Raw genomic sequence first — 18710 nt, 5'->3', positions numbered from 1 at the left:
CAGCCATACTGGCAGATGTAGACCTACGCGTGCAGACCGCCACGTTGGACGCGGAATCCGCCGCCTTGCTCTGAGCGCACGCGGCGGCTTTTCCGCGTTTTCTCACAGTACCCCCCTGTCACGGACGATTGCGGGGACGCAGGCGCGTCCTGGAACCGCCCGTGAAGAAAAGCGATCGCACTCGATTCTCTGCGTCGATTGCGCTTCAAATCGATAGAATCTGGATTGAGTGTGTAGGAGGTCTGCAGTCCTTTCTTAGCAGAGGAATAGCATCACCTTAACTGCAGGATGGCTCTTTTGATATGCTAATGAGCCTGGGCCCAGAGAGTCCCTGGCTTCAAGCTGTGCTGATGGCCCATCCATCAGGTATAAGGTGACAAGCAGCTGGCAGGAAGACTGGCCCTGTGACTGCTGATCAAGCCAGAGGTGTAAACTCAAAGTTGTCTAAGCAGATTTCACATTCAGATGTTAATTGAAGGAGCCAACAGGGCCTTTTCATAGACAAGAAGCAGACACAGCTGGACTCCAGTCAGGCTGACTCCGGCCTTAGCAGGAAGAAATGAATGTACAATATAATCTTTTGCCCATTTACAGAATACAATAAATAGGGTGGTTATGAGAGCGGTATCTTTGGATCCGTAGGGTCATGCTGGATCTCTTGATACCAGTCGAGAGGGGCCCGGGGCCCCTACCACCCAGGTATGAATCTACTCAGGACCCTGATCTGATGCACTAGCCATGTCAGGTATCATATTAATCTGTATTTTCCTCCAAGTATGAAGCTGTTACCCCCCTAAATGTAACGTGTATGGTTCAGGAGTTACAGCAATTCATAAGTTTAGCTCTAAAATCTCTCAGAGGGAATGAACTGTCATTTGCTGGTAGCTCAGAGGGGGCTGGCATTGCCACACCCCCAAACCAGCTTCATCAAAAGCACAGAGCCAGCAGGCGGGCTGCGTCCTCCACACTGAAACATCTTGCACTCATCAGATGCCAGCTTGAGGATATGCTGGCATCCACCTGGTCTGAACTCTGAACTCTGGACTTTGAAACCAAGGACTTTATGATTCTTCCCACAATAAGGACATCTTTCCAGGAACTAAGTATTTTTTCTCCCTTCTTTTATTTTTCATACTGGCTATTACTGTTTTCATAATTGTTGATTTTCATAATTGTCTGTATATATTAATTATTTATATTGCGTGAATAAACGACTTTCTCCAAGTCATTCACTTTCCGCTACCCTGCTTATCAGCACACACAGAAATGATCCCGGGTCTCTGAAGATACGCTACTGTTTGTTTGTTGTTGGCTAGACAGAATATCGTGTGTTTAACCGTTTTATTCGCAGGATTAGGCAGTCAGTTAGTGGGCCCCACGGTCCCATAGTAACCGCGGTGGTGGCAGTTTACTCTGAACCAGTAGGTGACGTTGTAATCACCCGTGTCTCACAGGCTCCCTTCTGAGTTGTCTGCGGCTAATTCTTAACGGTTCCTGCGCATTGACTGCGACCAGAGTTCGCACGATCTGTGCGCTGGCACCGTTTAGAAGGCTAAGTGCGGTCAGCCACTGAGGGCTCCTTGTGACAGTGTTAGGCAGCGGTTGGATCTGTGTTGTGCTGAAAGTATCTGCGATAGCGCTAGCGCTATCGAGAAACGAACTAATTCGTTGGTGTAGCTGGAAGGCAATATATTTTTTATATATACAGAGAGACTGTGTAGCCAGTACCCCTTCCCCAAAGTTTTATTTTATTTGGCATGGAAATGTCCGGGAACTACCAGAACATGTGCCTAGCAGACCTGGAAAATCTTTGCGAAGAGAGGGGCATTGGCATCCTCCGCAAGACAAAACGGGACCTGATAGCAGACTTGTCCAGATGGGATGCCCAGCAACTGCGGGAGCCGGGAGTGTCCGCTGAGGTGGATACCAGCCCATCTGACAATCAAGGGGAACCAGAGGCTGAAGATCTTAGGCGTACAGAGGTTGAGCATCCTGCGGGCCCTGTTGCAACAGTTACGCCAGAGACTGTCAGTATGGACCCCAATCCCAGAGTTTCTGACATTACTCGCCCGGAACTGGCCAGTACTGGACTGTCCATGGGTGCTGACCCGGTAATGCAGCAGGCATTACAAAAGCTGATGGAGACTGACCTGGAAAAGTACATGCAGTACATGGAAGCACGAGAGGAACGGGAGCGCCAATCTGCAGAACGCAAGGCTGCTGCTGCTGAACGCCACGCAGAGAGGGATGCCGCTGAGCGAGAACGGGAGCGCCAATCTGCAGAGGCGCGGGAGAGACGACAGCATGAGCTCGACATGGCAAAGGTTCAACAGGCCAGCCGGAGTTCACCGCCCAGCCTCCCTGCTGAAGGAGCTGCAGCACCCGTAAGTGCAAAATTTAAGTTTGCTAATATTGAAAAAGACACAGACATTGACTTGTTTTTGCGGTCTTTTGAAAAAGCATGCCGTCAGTATCGTCTGTCCCAAGACCAGTGGGCCAGACATCTGACACCTTTGCTGCGCTACAAAGCGCTTGATGCCTTCGCAGAATTGCCTGCGGAGAAGGATAATGATTATGCTGCTATAAAGGACGCTATCATTACTAAGTACCAGCTGACGCCAGAAGCCTATCGCAAAAAGTTCAGGGCCTGGCAGAAAAAGTCTTCTGATTCGTACCGAGATGTGGTCAGCAGCTTGCTCACCACACTCCGGCAGTGGACTCTAGGCCTCACCAAAGGGTCTTATGGCGTCCTGGAGGACTTGATAGTCCTCGAACAATTTCTGAACATTTGCCCTGCTGATGTACGACAGTTTGTGTTAGAACGCAGGCCGGCTTCAGCCACTGTCGCTGCAGACCTTGCTGAGACTTTTGCAACTACCCGGGTGGCTGATACCCGCAGAACTGTCCCATCCAGCTGGAGAGGAGGTCAGCCCAATACCTCGGCAGACCCTCCTGCCCCTGTGAGCCGTCCGCCACAGAGGCCACCCAGCGCAGCTGCTGCACCCAGGCCTGCAGCGCCTGGAGAGGTCACCTGTCACTACTGCCGCCAGCCCGGACACATGAAATTCGACTGTCCGGAGCGGAGGCAGACCCCACCAGCACCTGGATCATCTGCATCACCTGCACCTCACCCACAGCAGAGGCAACCCGCCAGCGAACCACAGCCTGGATCATCAGATTTTGTCCTGTTTGCCCGCGGAAAGGAAATCCGCGACCGAACCGACCAGCAGCAACTTGTTAGAGTGAACGGCAAGGTTGTCACCGGATTTCGAGACACCGGAGCTGACATCACGTTAGTTCACTCACATCTTGTGCCAAAGGAGAGCATCAGCTCCAGCCGATCCCTTGCCCTTACTGGAGTAGAGGGCACCCTTTTCCACATAGCCCACGCCAGAGTGAAGCTGGATTGGGGAGTGGGAGGGGTCCACGAAAGGGTTGTTGGGGTTATGAAGGATCTCCCAGTCCCTGTGTTGCTAGGGACTGATTTGGGCAAGCTTGTGTCCTACTATGAACCTGCCACGACCGCCTTGTCGCTCACGGAAGGAGACGGACTCTCCACCCACCACCAGGTACTTTATACACTTGGGGGAGCACCAGGGGGAGGTGGGTTGAATGTGCCCAGTTCAAGGGTACCAGGTTCAATAGTGCCTGCTTCAAAGGCACCTGAGTTTGATGTACAGACTGTCTGTTGTGATGATGCTGTAACTGTACCTGAGTTTACTGTACAACCTATCTGTAATGAAAAAATGTCTATACCTGTCAATATCATTACTGCATGCAATGATGATTTGAGTACTGTCCGTCTGTGCCATTCTGACAGTGTACCGGTGCTAGCAGTACCGCGCAGCTGCACTGCTCAGAACCTGGGCTCAGAACAGGTGGAGGGGGTTCCGGCCTCCTCCCCCTCCTCTGACCGCAGGGATGAGACCTTTCAGCCGCTGGCCTCGTGTGACATGAGCCAGTTGGCTGAAACTGACAGCGCCATATTCACAGCCGCACTACAAAGTGACCCAAGCCTGGAGGTGCTCAGGAAGCAAGCCGCTGAGCCCCTCGCAGACGGGGCCGCTTTCAAGGTGTACTGGGAAGGTGGGAGACTGTACAGTGAGTCTGTACAGCCCCCTACAGGTAGATCCCACGCGAATACCAAATGGCTGGTGGTCCCGAGTGCGTTCAGGGGACATGTGCTGAAATCCGCACATGGTAATCCTCTGACAGGGCACTCAGGGGTCCGCAAGACACTTGCCGGTATTCGGAAACAGTTTTATTGGCCCCGGATGAACAGGGATGTAGCCAACTACTGCAGGGCATGTGCCGTCTGTCAGGAGCTGGGAAGGTCCAGGGATTCCCGCGGGGTTCCCTTAGGTCCACAGCCACTCAGCAGGGGAACCCTGCGTGGGCTGGCTGTTGACCTAACCAACCCACTGCCCGTTGTCCGCAGTCCCGGCAGACACCACGTCCGACTGCAGTGGCGCAAACGCCCTGTCCAGAACGGTCCATGTTGGGTCAACCCTGAGGGTAGCCGACCGCGACCGGTCCAGGGGAACCGAGCCACAGGCTCCAATAGGTTTTCCCGCCGTACCGGCAACTCGAGGCCCGTCCGCCAGGTTAGCGGCGCCGCCACACATCTTGCGGATGAGTGGCTAAGCCACGGACAAGGGGGGGGGCTGTCACGGACGATTGCGGGGACGCAGGCGCGTCCTGGAACCGCCCGTGAAGAAAAGCGATCGCACTCGATTCTCTGCGTCGATTGCGCTTCAAATCGATAGAATCTGGATTGAGTGTGTAGGAGGTCTGCAGTCCTTTCTTAGCAGAGGAATAGCATCACCTTAACTGCAGGATGGCTCTTTTGATATGCTAATGAGCCTGGGCCCAGAGAGTCCCTGGCTTCAAGCTGTGCTGATGGCCCATCCATCAGGTATAAGGTGACAAGCAGCTGGCAGGAAGACTGGCCCTGTGACTGCTGATCAAGCCAGAGGTGTAAACTCAAAGTTGTCTAAGCAGATTTCACATTCAGATGTTAATTGAAGGAGCCAACAGGGCCTTTTCATAGACAAGAAGCAGACACAGCTGGACTCCAGTCAGGCTGACTCCGGCCTTAGCAGGAAGAAATGAATGTACAATATAATCTTTTGCCCATTTACAGAATACAATAAATAGGGTGGTTATGAGAGCGGTATCTTTGGATCCGTAGGGTCATGCTGGATCTCTTGATACCAGTCGAGAGGGGCCCGGGGCCCCTACCACCCAGGTATGAATCTACTCAGGACCCTGATCTGATGCACTAGCCATGTCAGGTATCATATTAATCTGTATTTTCCTCCAAGTATGAAGCTGTTACCCCCCTAAATGTAACGTGTATGGTTCAGGAGTTACAGCAATTCATAAGTTTAGCTCTAAAATCTCTCAGAGGGAATGAACTGTCATTTGCTGGTAGCTCAGAGGGGGCTGGCATTGCCACACCCCCAAACCAGCTTCATCAAAAGCACAGAGCCAGCAGGCGGGCTGCGTCCTCCACACTGAAACATCTTGCACTCATCAGATGCCAGCTTGAGGATATGCTGGCATCCACCTGGTCTGAACTCTGAACTCTGGACTTTGAAACCAAGGACTTTATGATTCTTCCCACAATAAGGACATCTTTCCAGGAACTAAGTATTTTTTCTCCCTTCTTTTATTTTTCATACTGGCTATTACTGTTTTCATAATTGTTGATTTTCATAATTGTCTGTATATATTAATTATTTATATTGCGTGAATAAACGACTTTCTCCAAGTCATTCACTTTCCGCTACCCTGCTTATCAGCACACACAGAAATGATCCCGGGTCTCTGAAGATACGCTACTGTTTGTTTGTTGTTGGCTAGACAGAATATCGTGTGTTTAACCGTTTTATTCGCAGGATTAGGCAGTCAGTTAGTGGGCCCCACGGTCCCATAGTAACCGCGGTGGTGGCAGTTTACTCTGAACCAGTAGGTGACGTTGTAATCACCCGTGTCTCACAGGCTCCCTTCTGAGTTGTCTGCGGCTAATTCTTAACGGTTCCTGCGCATTGACTGCGACCAGAGTTCGCACGATCTGTGCGCTGGCACCGTTTAGAAGGCTAAGTGCGGTCAGCCACTGAGGGCTCCTTGTGACACCCCCCCTGAGGAGTGGATTCCGGACAGCTCCTACCCGGTTTCTCAGGCTATAAGGCGTGGAACTCCCTCTTCAATTCATCCGCATGCATGCGGCACTCAGGTACCCATGTTCTTTCCTCAATGCCATAACCCTTCCAGTGAACCAAATACTGTATCGAGTTCTGTACAATACGTGAGTCTAAAATCTTTTCCACTTCATACTCAGGTTGGTCGTCCACCATCACAGGGGGAGGAGGAGTGGAATCTACCTGCACTGCTGGCTTAAGCAGGGATACATGGAATGATCTCACCCCCCGCATACTGGCAGGAAGATCAATGGCATAAGTAACATTGTTGATTTTCCTGGTTACAGGGAAAGGACCCACGAATCTGGGTCCTAGCTTGGGTGAAGGCTGTTTTAGGGCCAAATGACGAGTGGACACCCAGACCAAGTTTCCTGGCCGAAACTTCCACTCTATGGAACGTTTCTTGTCAGCTTGTCCTTTCTGACTCTGAAAAGCCTTCTCTAGATTCTTTTTTACCATTCCCCAAATGTTTTTAAATGACTTTTGCCAAGCCTCCAGAGCTGGAAACGGAGTAGAGGCCACTGGCAATGGGGAGAACCTAGGCAACCTTCCTGTTACCACCTGAAATGGAGAGAATCCAGAAGAAGAGCTTTTCAAATTATTGTGTGCAAATGCTGCAAACGGCAAGAACTTGACCCAATCAGTCTGTGCATCCGCCACATAACACCTTAAAAACTGTTCCAGAGATTGATTAATTCTCTCGGTCTGACCATTGGTCTGTGGGTGGTAGCCCGACGAAAATGAAAGTTCCATGCCCAACTGGTGACAGAATGCCCTCCAAAATTTGGAAGCAAATTGGACTCCCCAATCAGACACTATATTCTCCGGAATACCGTGTAGCCGGAAGATATGCAGGATGAAAAGATCGGCCAACTCCTGGGCCGAGGGTAGTCCTTTCAGGGGCACGAAATGGGCCATTTTACTGAATCTGTCGACTACCACCCAAATGACCGACATGCCCTCAGACTTCGGGAGTTCGCCCACAAAATCCAAGGACAAATGGGTCCAGGGTTCACTCGGGGTGGGTAAAGGCTGCAATGTTCCCACAGGCACCTGACGGGAGGGTTTACTTCTTGCACATACCGCACATTCTCTCACATACTCCTTGCAGTCAGTTGCCAATGAAGGCCACTATGCACACCTAGCAACAAGATCCTGTGTTCTGGTGGCACCAGGATGTCCAGCATTTTTGTGGGAGTGGAACATCTGCAAAATCTGGAGGCGGAATGGCAACGGTACAAACATGACCCCTTCAGGCTTTCCCTCAGGGACATCCTGTTAAAAAGGACTTAAAGTTTCAGTCCAGTTCCTCCAGGTCTCTGTGGCTGCCAACACCACTTTCTGTGGGAGAATAGTCTCTGGGTCTGAGGGCTGTGCTGTCTCTGGCTCGAAACATCTGGATAAAGCGTCCACTTTAACGTTTTTACTCCCCGGGGTATACGTGATTATAAATCTGAATCTCGAGAAAAACAGTGACCACCGAGCCTGTCAGGGACTCAATCTCTTAGCCCCCTCGATGTATTCCAAATTTTTGTGATCAGTGTAAACTGTAATCGTATGTTCTGCTCCCTCTAGCCAATGACGCCATTCTTCAAAGGCCAATTTAATGGCTAGGAGCTCCCTGTTGCCTATATCGTAGTTTTTTTTCTGCGGGTGAAAATCTACGAGAGAAATAGGCACACGGGTGTAACCTTCCCTGCAACCCAGAACGCTGAGACAGCACAGCCCCTACCCCAACCTCTGAGGCATCTACCTCTACAATAAAGGGATAGGAGATGTCAACGTGTCTTAAAATGGGTGCAGTACATAACAATTCCTTCAGGGTGGAGAAAGCAGCAAGAGCTTCGGAGGACCAATGGTTAGTATCTGCCCCTTTCTTTGTGAGACTGGTAAGGGGTGCAATGACTGTGGAGTACCCGTTTATGAACCTTCTATAGTAGTTAGCGAACCCTAAGAATCTCTGGAGAACCTTCAGACCCACGGGCTGAGGCCATTCCAGAACAGCAGAGACCTTGGCAGGGCCCATAGAAAGGCCCGAGGTAGAAATAATGTACCCCAGAAAGGTGACAGATGTTACCTCAAAAATGCATTTCTCCAATTTGGCATATAACATGTTTTGTCTTAGCTTGTGCAACACAAACCTGACATGATCCCTATGCTCTGAGAGGTTGGCTGAGAAGATTAGTATATCATCCAAATATACCAGGACAAATTTGCCTAAAACCTCTCTGAACACCTCAATAATGAGTTCCTAAAAGATGGCCGGGGCGTTACACAACCCGAAGGGCATCACCAGGTACTCGTAGTGCCCATCGGGTGTGTTAAAGGCCGTCTTCCATTCATCGCCCTCTCTGATCCGTACCAGGTTGTATGCACCCCGCAAATCCAATTTTGAGAAAATCTTAGCATTGGTGACCTGAGTAAATAAATCGTCTATCAAAGGCAATGGATAGCGATTTTTTACTGTGATTTTATTCAGGCCCTGATAATCAATGCACGGCCGAAGGCCTCCATCTTTTTTCTTTACAAAAAAGAAACCTGCGCCAGCAGACGACCGGGAAGGGCGAATGAACCCTTTAGCTAAATTTTCACGGATGTATTCCTGCATGGCCAACTTTTCGGGCCCAGATAAATTGTAGAGATGACCTCTAGGGGGCATACAACCAGACCGGAGATCAATAGGACAATCGAAAGGGTGGTGTGGAGGAAGTTTATCAGCCGATTTAGGACAAAACACGTCTGCAAACTCAGAATACTGATCTGGCAATCCTTCCACATGAATCTTGGTCTCACCTAAGGTTACCTTCGCTAAACAGTGATGAAAACACTGGGGAGACCGGCTCGTTAGCTGACCAGTAGCCCAGTTAATCTGAGGTGAGTGAAGTTGTAACCAAGGCATGCCAAGAATGATTGTGGAGGTTGTCATACGTAACACAAAAAAAACAAATCTTCCCTATGCAACACCCCGATAGCGACCCCCACTTCTGGAGTCTGTGACAGAGGACTGTTACCCTGCAGAGGGGAATCATCTACTGCAGTAACCTGTATCTGTGGTTCTACCGGGGTGACTGGAATACCCAATTTTTTTGCAAATTCAAAATCCATAAAATTAGCCGCTGAGCCTGAGTCAATGAAGGCTTCAGTGACTTCAGACCTATCTTCCCATGAAATAGTACAGGGAAGAAGCAAACGTTTATCATCTAGGGGTAAAAATTGCTTGCCTAGGGTATTACCCCCGACTACACCTAGGCAGTAGCGTTTCCCGACTTCTTAGGGCCATTCTGTACTCTATGACCCCCCTGTGCACAATAAAGACAGAGACGCTCTGAGATTCTGCGTTTCCGCTCCACTTGAGACAACTTTGACCGACCAATCTGCATTGGCTCTGGTGGAGGTGAAGCGGGTGGAAGTGGAGTCACTGGGGGAGCAGAGTGGGACACCATTCTTACATGGTTTTTACCCCGGGTCTGTCTCTGATATCGCAGCTGGCGATCTATCCTGATGGCCGATGAAATGGCTTCATCGATGGACTTAGGTTCCGGCTGACTTAACATAAGATCGGAGACCTCGTCTGACAACCCTGATAAAAAACAATCTAAAAGGGCAAATGTGTCCCACCTGGCCGATACTGACCATCTCCTAAATTCAGCAGCATAATCTTCAACTGGTCTCTTGCCTTGACGTAAAAGTTTGAGCTTCTGCTCAGAAGTCAAGGCAATGTCTGGATCGTCGTAAATTATAGCCATAGCTTTAAAAAATTCCTCTACAGAGGTTATGGCCTGGTGACTGCTGGGAAGGCTATACGCCCAGGTCTGAGAATCGCCAGATAACAAGGTTTTAATAAAGGTAACCCTTTGGGCCACAGTTCCTGAAGAATTAGGTCTTAACTCAAAGTATGATAACACTCTACTTCTAAAATTTCGGAAGTCAGATCTGTGACCAGAAAAATTTTCAGGTACAGGAATACGTATGTCTGTGCTAAGAGGAGATCGCACATCCTTCACTGCCGTCTGGAGGGTTTGTAAAGATCCAGACAAAGCGTCCATTACCGTCTGGTGACTGTCCAGCACTATATTGATGTTTTCCACAGAAGTGGTAAGTGTGCCCAGACGGCTGGTGAGTGCGTCCATTTGCGTTTTTTGGTCTGCCGTTCTGTAACGATCGGTGTAACACAGAGAGGATCTGATTATTGGTGATCTGCAGTATCACCAAAAATACAGATATATACCCGATTATTGATGATCTGCAGTATCACCGATAATCAGATATATTACTAACCTCTGGACACCTGAGAGATATAAGTGTTTGGTGTAACAGTAATACTTTGAGAACAATACCAGGAGGACAGGTACAAGGCAGTAAGGAATACTGCTAGAGTAAGTACCTTTCCGCAGCCTGAGACTCTCCCGCAGGGAGGAGTCAGACTGGGAGAGGGAAGGACCAGAGCGTGAGTGACACTAATAGGAGGATGTCACTGACTGATCTGTGAACTATCTCTTGACTGGCGAGATAGCTCTCAAGGTCAGACAAGCCAGGTCGGCAACACACGGACATACAAAGTACAAAGACAGGAGGCTGATTTGGTAATTCTGAGGAAAGCAGGGTTTGGCAAGAGAGTATCAGATATAGAGAGTGGTCAGGAAAGCAGAAAGTCATAACAGATAATAAACAATGCCTAGTCTTGGGTGTGAGCTCCGTGATCATCAACACCCTGGAACTAGTCTGAAGTATAACAGAATGGTAACACAGATTCCTAATCTGGGGTGTGAGGTCCTTGATCATCAACACCCTGGAACTAGTCTGAGGTATAACAGAATGATAATACAGATTCCTAATCTTGGGTGTGAGGTCCTTGATCATCAACACCCTGGAACTAGTCTGAAGTATAACAGAATGATAACACAGATTCCTAATCTTGGGTGTGAGGTCCTCGATCATCAACACCCTGGAACTAGTCTGAAGTATAACAGAATGATAACACAGATTCCTAATCTTGGGTGTGAGGTCTTTGATCATCAACACCCTGGAACTAGTCTGAAGTATAACAGAAAGATAACACAGATTCTGACAATAAGGTCTGAGTGCTTCCACGTAGTGATCGCAACGGCAGACAACCAGCGAATGACCAGCACCCAGTATATATAGCCCAGCGCTCTCCAGCGCCTCCCCTAAGTGCTGGACCAATGGGAACTGGTACAATCGTCAGCTGACCGGCTTGGTCAGCTGACTCCCTTCTGGCTGTCATAAAAGTTCTGCCTCTCAGCGCGCGTGCGCGTCCTTCTGAACCTGTGTGGACTATCAGTCCCAGCCACAGCAGACATGTCTTGTGTACCACCCGCCGCGCTGGACGCGGAGCCCACCGCACCGCTATCAAGGCATGCGGCGGTTTCTCCGCGTTCAGCCATACTGGCAGATGTAGGCCTACGCGTGCAGACCGCCGCGTTGGACGCGGCATCCGCCGCCTTACTCTGAGCGCACGCGGCGGCTTTTCCGCGTTTTCTCACAATGTGGAAGCCAGACTCCCATTGTCTATTTACACTGTTTGGTCCATATGTTCTCTACTTACCCTCCCTACTCCCAAAAGGTCCTATTTCAGGGCCGGGCCGAGGCATAGGCTGGAGAGACTCCAGCCTCAGGGCGCAGTGTAGGAGGGGGCGCAGAATTCATTCAGCTGTCATTCCTAATTGTGTTTGAAGCAGAAATAAATAAGAAAAGGGGATACACGGCAGTGACTGCAAGCCAGATAACTAGATATTAAGGTGTTGGGGAGGTTGTGGGCCCTGTGGCGCCTCTTAGTCTAATAGCAATCAGTGTGTGATGGCTGGGGTGGGAGGTGTGGAGGGGCGCACTTTGGTGTCTCAGCCTTGGGTGCTGGAGGACCTTGTCCCGGCTCTGCTATTTTAAAATGCTCTCCAGCCTTCTCTACATCTTACCCCTCAGCATAGATGTACAAACACAATTTAGGTGTAGGCTCTCCCTACTGACTAGCCTGTAACTAACTGAAAAGTGTCTTCAAGAACTCAAACCTTTTCTTCTTACACCAATATCTTGCCCCTTATTTAGCTTCCTAACCTACTTTTGCTTTTACTGTAAATAATCTGGCACTGGCAGTTTTTCTAAAAACACCACCTCAGAGCTCTTTGTTCTTTGAGTTTATCTCCTAAATTCCTGAAATTATTTTTATGACATCCCATCCTCTGCTAACATTGTCATTGGTACTTATGTGCACCATTCCATGCACCATGCTCTTCAGCCACCCATCAATCTGTCTACGTGATCCTCTATTTGCCAAACCTGATCATACTTTATAGCATGCATGGTCTTTATAATACAGTAACACCTGTCTGGCCTTAGCTGCACTCCTATTTCAATTCTTGCTGCAGCAATTAATCCTACAGTTGCAAGAGGATACATCCACTACAGCAACAAATCCCCATAATCAGTGTCCCTAATAACATACAAACATGCAAATGTATTAGAATGTACTAACTTGAGACTTTTTCTCTACACTGGCCAAATTAGTGTGCATATACTAAAAGTTAGCTGTGCAGAGTAAAATAATTTTACTGTAACAGAAGAAAGCAAAAAAAAACAAAACCCATACAAGGCTTAAAGGTTAGGGGGCTACAGCAAACATTTTGCTGGACAGGCCCATTACCTTTCCCTTACAGCACTGCTAAGGTCATGTACCTTTGGCCCCACTCATGGTCACGCCCACTCCCTGCATGACCACGCCAATTTTTTGCTGCGGCGGTTCCCCCCACCTGGTGCCCATGGGTGCCCCAGATCTCCTAGGATCCTAGCAAACGCCCCTGGTGCATACTATTGTTGTTTGTGTTTTGCGATCAGGTGCCTTCACAAAACAGTTGTCCCTAGGTGGGTGTTGGGCTTCCCATGACTCCGTTTCTTTTGGCAGAGGTAGCAGATGGCATTGCTGGTATCAGAGGCACACAAACAAAAAAAATGCAACAATGGTGAACTTTGAAATGTCGGCATTCTGGTGGTGGCAACGGCAGGCATTGAAGAGCATGTTGGCTGGCTGACTCCAGCCAATGCAATGCATCATGTGTGAAGAACTCCTCTGACATATCAAGTGGAGCAGCTGTGGTGATGGAAGCTGTAGAAGATGGGGTGTGCTATGTAAGCCAGTCAACTATGTCCTCAGAATTTTGGGGATTGAGAGTACATGCCCTCTGAACACTGTGCATTCTTCCAGGGCCACAGGAAATCACACCAGCACGGCCTTGAGTACACTAGCGAGGTGGCCTGCCTCTGCCTGTCATTTTTTTTAATTGGTGTACTGTCCCTGCAACAAGTGAAAATTAATGCAGTGGTGGTGCTACTATGCCTGCAACTGAATGTGGCAACAAAAATAGCAGTAGTGTACACAGCTCTGGTTGTCAGTGGGCTGTGTAGTATAACATATCGAGATATTCAACAGTTCAAACACAATACAGTGATGATAATAACAGATGTCCTGGAGCAGTAGTGGAAAAACTGTGCTTGTGTGTTATGTGGCACACAATTCAATATCACTATAAGTGGGCACAGGTGTGAGCCAGTGCCGGCGGGCTCTTTCTGTGCATCATCAGAAAGACACTGAAAAGGATAGGCAACAGGTGATGTCAAACACAATACAATGATAACACAGGCCCTGGAGCAGTGGTGATAGCGCTCTGCTTGTGTGCTTTTATGTGGCACACAATTCAATATCACTATAAGTGGGCACAGGTGTGGCTCAGTGCCAGTATGCTCTGTCTGCGCACTATCATAGACACTGAGAATGCAACAGTTCAAACACAATACAGTGATAATAACAGATGCCCTGGAGCACTACTGTGCTTGTGTCTAACGTGACACACAATTACAGTGGGCACTGGGCACAGCTCAATTACAGTGGGCACTGTGCATAGTGGGCACTGGGCAATTACAGTGGGCACTGGCTGCCTATGGGCTGTGGACTGTCGCACACACAGACACACACACACAAAAATAAAAAACAGCACAAGGATGAAGTAGCCCTAAGAAAGGCTGTTTGGGACGATTAAACAGCCATCAGCCAGTGAGGTCAAAATAAACAAGCCTAGCTAACGCTTTCCCTATCTCCAGCCAGCTCTGTTCCTTCCTCTTACTATTCCAGCCAAAGACAGACTGGAACATGGCGGGCGCTGCAGTGTTTTTACAGGGGGGCTGGGGGGGCTGTGAGGGAGTGTAGGCTGATTGGCTGGCATGTGCCTGTTGACTGATGTAAGGGGTCAAAGTTTAGCCCAATGATGATGTATGGGGGCGGGTCGAATAGCGCCATGCAGCGAGCGCAATTGCACAATCTTCGCCGAATAGTGCTTGCCAGCGAAATAGTCAGGCCATCTCTATCCATCTCCAAAACGGACGCCAGCACTTGTGCACGCAGATTACACATCCAAATCCCTGAAGGCTATGGGGATTATTTCGGATATGTTATCCAGAATTCTAAAGCAGTGCTGCAGAATTTTATCACATGCACATATTTCAGAAGCAGCCTATTGACTTCAATAGCCTGAGATTACGGATCTGCATTCGTGCGCGTGATTTGAGCACAAACAGACAAATGGAAATGGGTCCTCATAAAGAATAACAAACAAATATGACAAAGTTATTGTTTCTGTATTAAATACTTTATTAAATGCAACAAACTGCTATTCAGATAAAAAAAAAATATTTTTATTTATTTATTGTATTTATAAAGCGCCAACATATTACGCAGCGCTGGACATTAGTTTAGGTTACAGACAATATATAGGGGTGACATACAGCAATATGACTATACAGGAATACAAGAAAAACCAGATCACGCAGTACAGTATGAGTACAAGGTAATGCTTAGTCAGTCACTGGATGGGAGTATGGTGTTTAGGCAATTTGAGTTCACTCAAATTCATAGCATGGTAGGACACAAAAGGAGGAGGACCCTGCCCAAAGGCTTACAATCTAGAGGGACAAGTAGAGACACCAAAGGTAGGGGACCAGAGTTCAGCTGTGGGTTTAGAGTACTTGTGAGGGGGGAGGGGCGGGGGGTAGGTTAGAGTGAAAAGGTGAGTTTTGAGGGCCTTCTTGAAGATGTTGAAGGAGGGGGCTGCCCTAATGGGTGGAGGTAGGGAGTTCTTTAGTGTTAGAGCAGCTCTTGAGAAGTCCTGAAGGCGTGCATGGGACTGGGTGATGCGGGGGGCGGTCAGGCGAAGTTCATTGGTGGAGGAGTGGAGTGAGCGGCTAGGTGTGTACCTCTGAGTAAGATCGGAAATGTAGGTTGGACAGGTTTTGTGGACAGATTTGTAGGTCAGACACAGGATCTTGAATCTGATTCTGTACTGTATAGGTAGACAGTGGAGGGATTTACGGAGGGGAGCTGCCGTGGTGGAGCGATGGGAGGAGTGGATAATTCTGGCTACCGCATTCATGATGGACTGCAGCGGGGCAATTCAGGTCATAGGGAGACTAGGACTGATGAGAGAGTTTGACGATCCTGAGCTGCAGCAAGATTAGGACAGGTTAGGGTGGGGAGAGTGGAGGAGAGGGCATGGAGAGGGTCAGCAAGGACACTAGGGTTGAGCTTGTGTAGGTCTCGCTGCCATCGACCAGGTGGGTGGGCGGGTAGTTTGGAGGTGCCTTCTGTGAGGAGGTTGAAGGTGAGAAGGTGATGGTCTGAGGGTGGGAAGGGTGCGATGTCAAGGTCTGTAATGGTGGTGGATTTAGTGAATATAAAGTCGAGAGTGTGACCTGCAGTGTGGGTGGGGGTGTTGGTGTTTTGTACTAGGCCAAGTGAGTTGGCTATGGTGAGTAGCCGGGTTGCAACAGAGTTGTTTGGTTCATCAATGGGAATATTGAAATCCCAGAGGATGATGGTGGGGAGGTCTGAGGAGAAGATGTGTGGGAGCCAGGCGGCAAGGTTGTCGAGAAATTGTGGTGTAGAGCTCAACGGAGGGCGGTATAAGACCGCAATACATATACATAATATTATCTAAAAAGCAAGGAACATCTTCACTCTCTGAGTTCAGGTCGGTAAGCGAGTCTTGGAGGCATTCTTGCTGCTGTCACAGGCTCACTTGAGTGTTGTATTGAATTGCAGTACTATTCTGACTGGGGGCTGCTGTAGAGAAGCAAGTACATTCATTAATATGGATGATAACTGTACTAAGCTGAGAACACAATAAATAATAAAACTGTTTCTAATTCAAAGATTTTTGAATTTACCTGTTTTAACAGTCTGTTTAATCTGTTTTACACTGTACATAGGCAGTTGTGATTCCGTAGAGCCCCATAGCTCCCAACTGTCCCTCTTTTGGAACCCTGTCCCTCTGTCCCTCTTTCTTCCTCATTGTCCTTTTTAGTACAGATCTGTGTAAATATGTGTATTTTTCTACCGAAAAATGTGTTTAATTGATTCTAAACTTTATCCCCATCCTTTAAATTGATATATTTATGATTTTCAAATGTTAATATGAAGCATAATGGACTAGGATAAAAAGGACCAATGTGGTTTGAATTATAAAAAAACATATTTTTCTCATGAAAGCTTTATGGTATGCGTGATTAGTGGTGTCAAGGGTGTGGTTAGGGGTGTGGCTTAAATGTCCCTCTTTATTATCTCAAAAAGTTGGGAGGTATGGGGCCCTTTTACACTTAAAGTGTTAGTATGCTTTGATATGCAATGTTTTCTTTTTCTCCACAGCAGTGCATTTACTTATTTAAATATTGTATTTACTGTATAAAGCGGCAACATATTATGCAGCGCTGCATTGTGAAAAAGCTTTAGTTTTTCAGCGTATAATGTGAAAGAGGCCATAGGGAAACATGGACTTTTTACTGTACATCAGTTCCAACTGACAGCAACTGGTGTAAAAGGACCTTTCGTATTCAAAATATTTATGACTCTTTCACAGTGCGATGTTAAAGTCGCACATTAGAAAATTGTATAACGCAGACTAACGCGCAGCAATACAAAGTCTGTGTTACATTCACAGTGCACACGTTGTGTTGTGTGTAACGTGTAGCAATATTTAGGCAGTGCTGAATGCTGTGTGTTTAGCAATACATTTGCTGCGTTATGTGTGTTGCACATGCTCAGTAAGGTTTTTTGTTTTGTTTTTTAAATGTAACGCATGCGCCGTTTTCATTCCATCACCAAACGCAGGGCTAAATAACGTCCAAGTTATAGTCTTTCAATGCGTTGCATTAGGGGCACGTTATGCGACCTTAACGTCGCATCAAACGCAACGTCCCACTGTGAAAGAGGCCGTGTGTGTGTGTGTGTGTGTGGTGTGTGTGTGTGTGTGTGTGTGTGTGTGTGTGTGTGTGTGTGTGTGTGTGTGTGTGTGTGTGTGTGTGTGTGTGTGTGTCAAATGATAGCCCCGGCACAGATTTTGCCTAGTCAGTGAGTGAGCTTTTTTTTATTTGTGGTTTTTAAAGAGACCCCTTCAACAGCAACTTCCTTCAGCACACACTTTCAGACCTGGAACCCACTACAAAACGCTATTGCTAATCGCAATCGGTAGCGTTTTGAATGAGCAGTTTGTAAGCGATTTCATGAGTGTTTTAGGGAGCGCTTTTAAAAAGTGTATCAATTTGCCAGCGGTCGTGTAGCTACATAGTTACATAGTTACATAGTTATTTTGGTTGAAAAAAGACATACGTCCATCGAGTTCAACCAGTATAAAGTACAACACCAGCCTGCTCCCTCACATATCCCTGTTGATCCAGAGGAAGGCGAAAAAACCCTTACAGCGATTATCGATTCGCGTTTTAAAGTCTGATTGGTCCTTTCAATTAATTTTAATTTTGTTACAGTGTGCAGTAACTTCAAAACCCTTGCAAAATCACTCGGTGCAGGTTTTGATGAGCAATTACGCCTGCGATTACATACTTAACATTGAAGCGCTAACGCTCCCAAAATGCTGCATGTCCTGCGTTTGTGATTTTTCTAGTCGCAATCGCTCCAGTGGAAGTTGCCCCATCCATTTACATTAGCTGAGTGTTTTTACAAAACGCTAGCGTTTTCAAAAGCTCCCTAAATGCTCAAGAAAATCGCCCTTGTGGGTTCCAGCCCTCAAAGCAGCAGACTGTAGTCACCTCAGAGATCTGTGTAGGGCTCACATCCTTGCAATCAGAAAAGCATGCTGAAAGCCAAGCTGCAGGCCTTATCTCAAAACCTGCTGTTAATTCCTGCAGCTGAACTTTTACAGGTCACTTGACTAAATTGTTTAAATTAGATTTTTAGCTAAAAGTTCTGTATTAACATTCAAATGTAGCATTTTGGACATTCTGGAAACCGCTCAGGAGGTGTTGTTACTTTTTGGCCGATTTTAATATAAATGTCCCAAATGGCTATAAATCCTTTAGCTAGCACTAGGCTAGCTAGAAGAAGTCTCCGGCACCCCACCGATCGCCGCCGCTCCCCCGTTTATACTTTACCCAGCCTGGATCCAGCGATCGGCGCAGCCTCCCCGGTCAGCTCCGGTCTTCACTATGGGGAGG

General features: G+C 47.9%; 1 protein-coding gene across 7 annotated transcripts in view; it reads right to left on the bottom strand.

The window, feature by feature from the left end:
- Window positions 1-14895: 14895 nt before the first annotated feature.
- The window catches only part of LOC137522629 (cytotoxic and regulatory T-cell molecule-like), a 147072-nt gene continuing 143257 nt past the window's right edge, over window positions 14896-18710 (bottom strand). For 6 of the 7 annotated variants that reach the window (XM_068242705.1, XM_068242709.1, XM_068242708.1 and 3 more), the window contains one exon: window positions 14896-16326. In XM_068242705.1, the coding sequence (XP_068098806.1) occupies window positions 16271-16326 (56 nt within the window). In that variant the 3' untranslated portion in view covers window positions 14896-16270. The remainder of the gene's footprint in view (window positions 16327-18710) is intronic. The other variant, XM_068242706.1, reaches the window with a different exon arrangement.

Source organism: Hyperolius riggenbachi, chromosome 6 (genome assembly GCF_040937935.1).
Source record: "Hyperolius riggenbachi isolate aHypRig1 chromosome 6, aHypRig1.pri, whole genome shotgun sequence".
NCBI classification, from domain to species: domain Eukaryota; kingdom Metazoa; phylum Chordata; class Amphibia; order Anura; family Hyperoliidae; genus Hyperolius; species Hyperolius riggenbachi.
The sequence above is the reverse complement of the archived record's forward strand: the minus strand, read 5'-3'. Positions and strand labels throughout refer to the sequence as shown.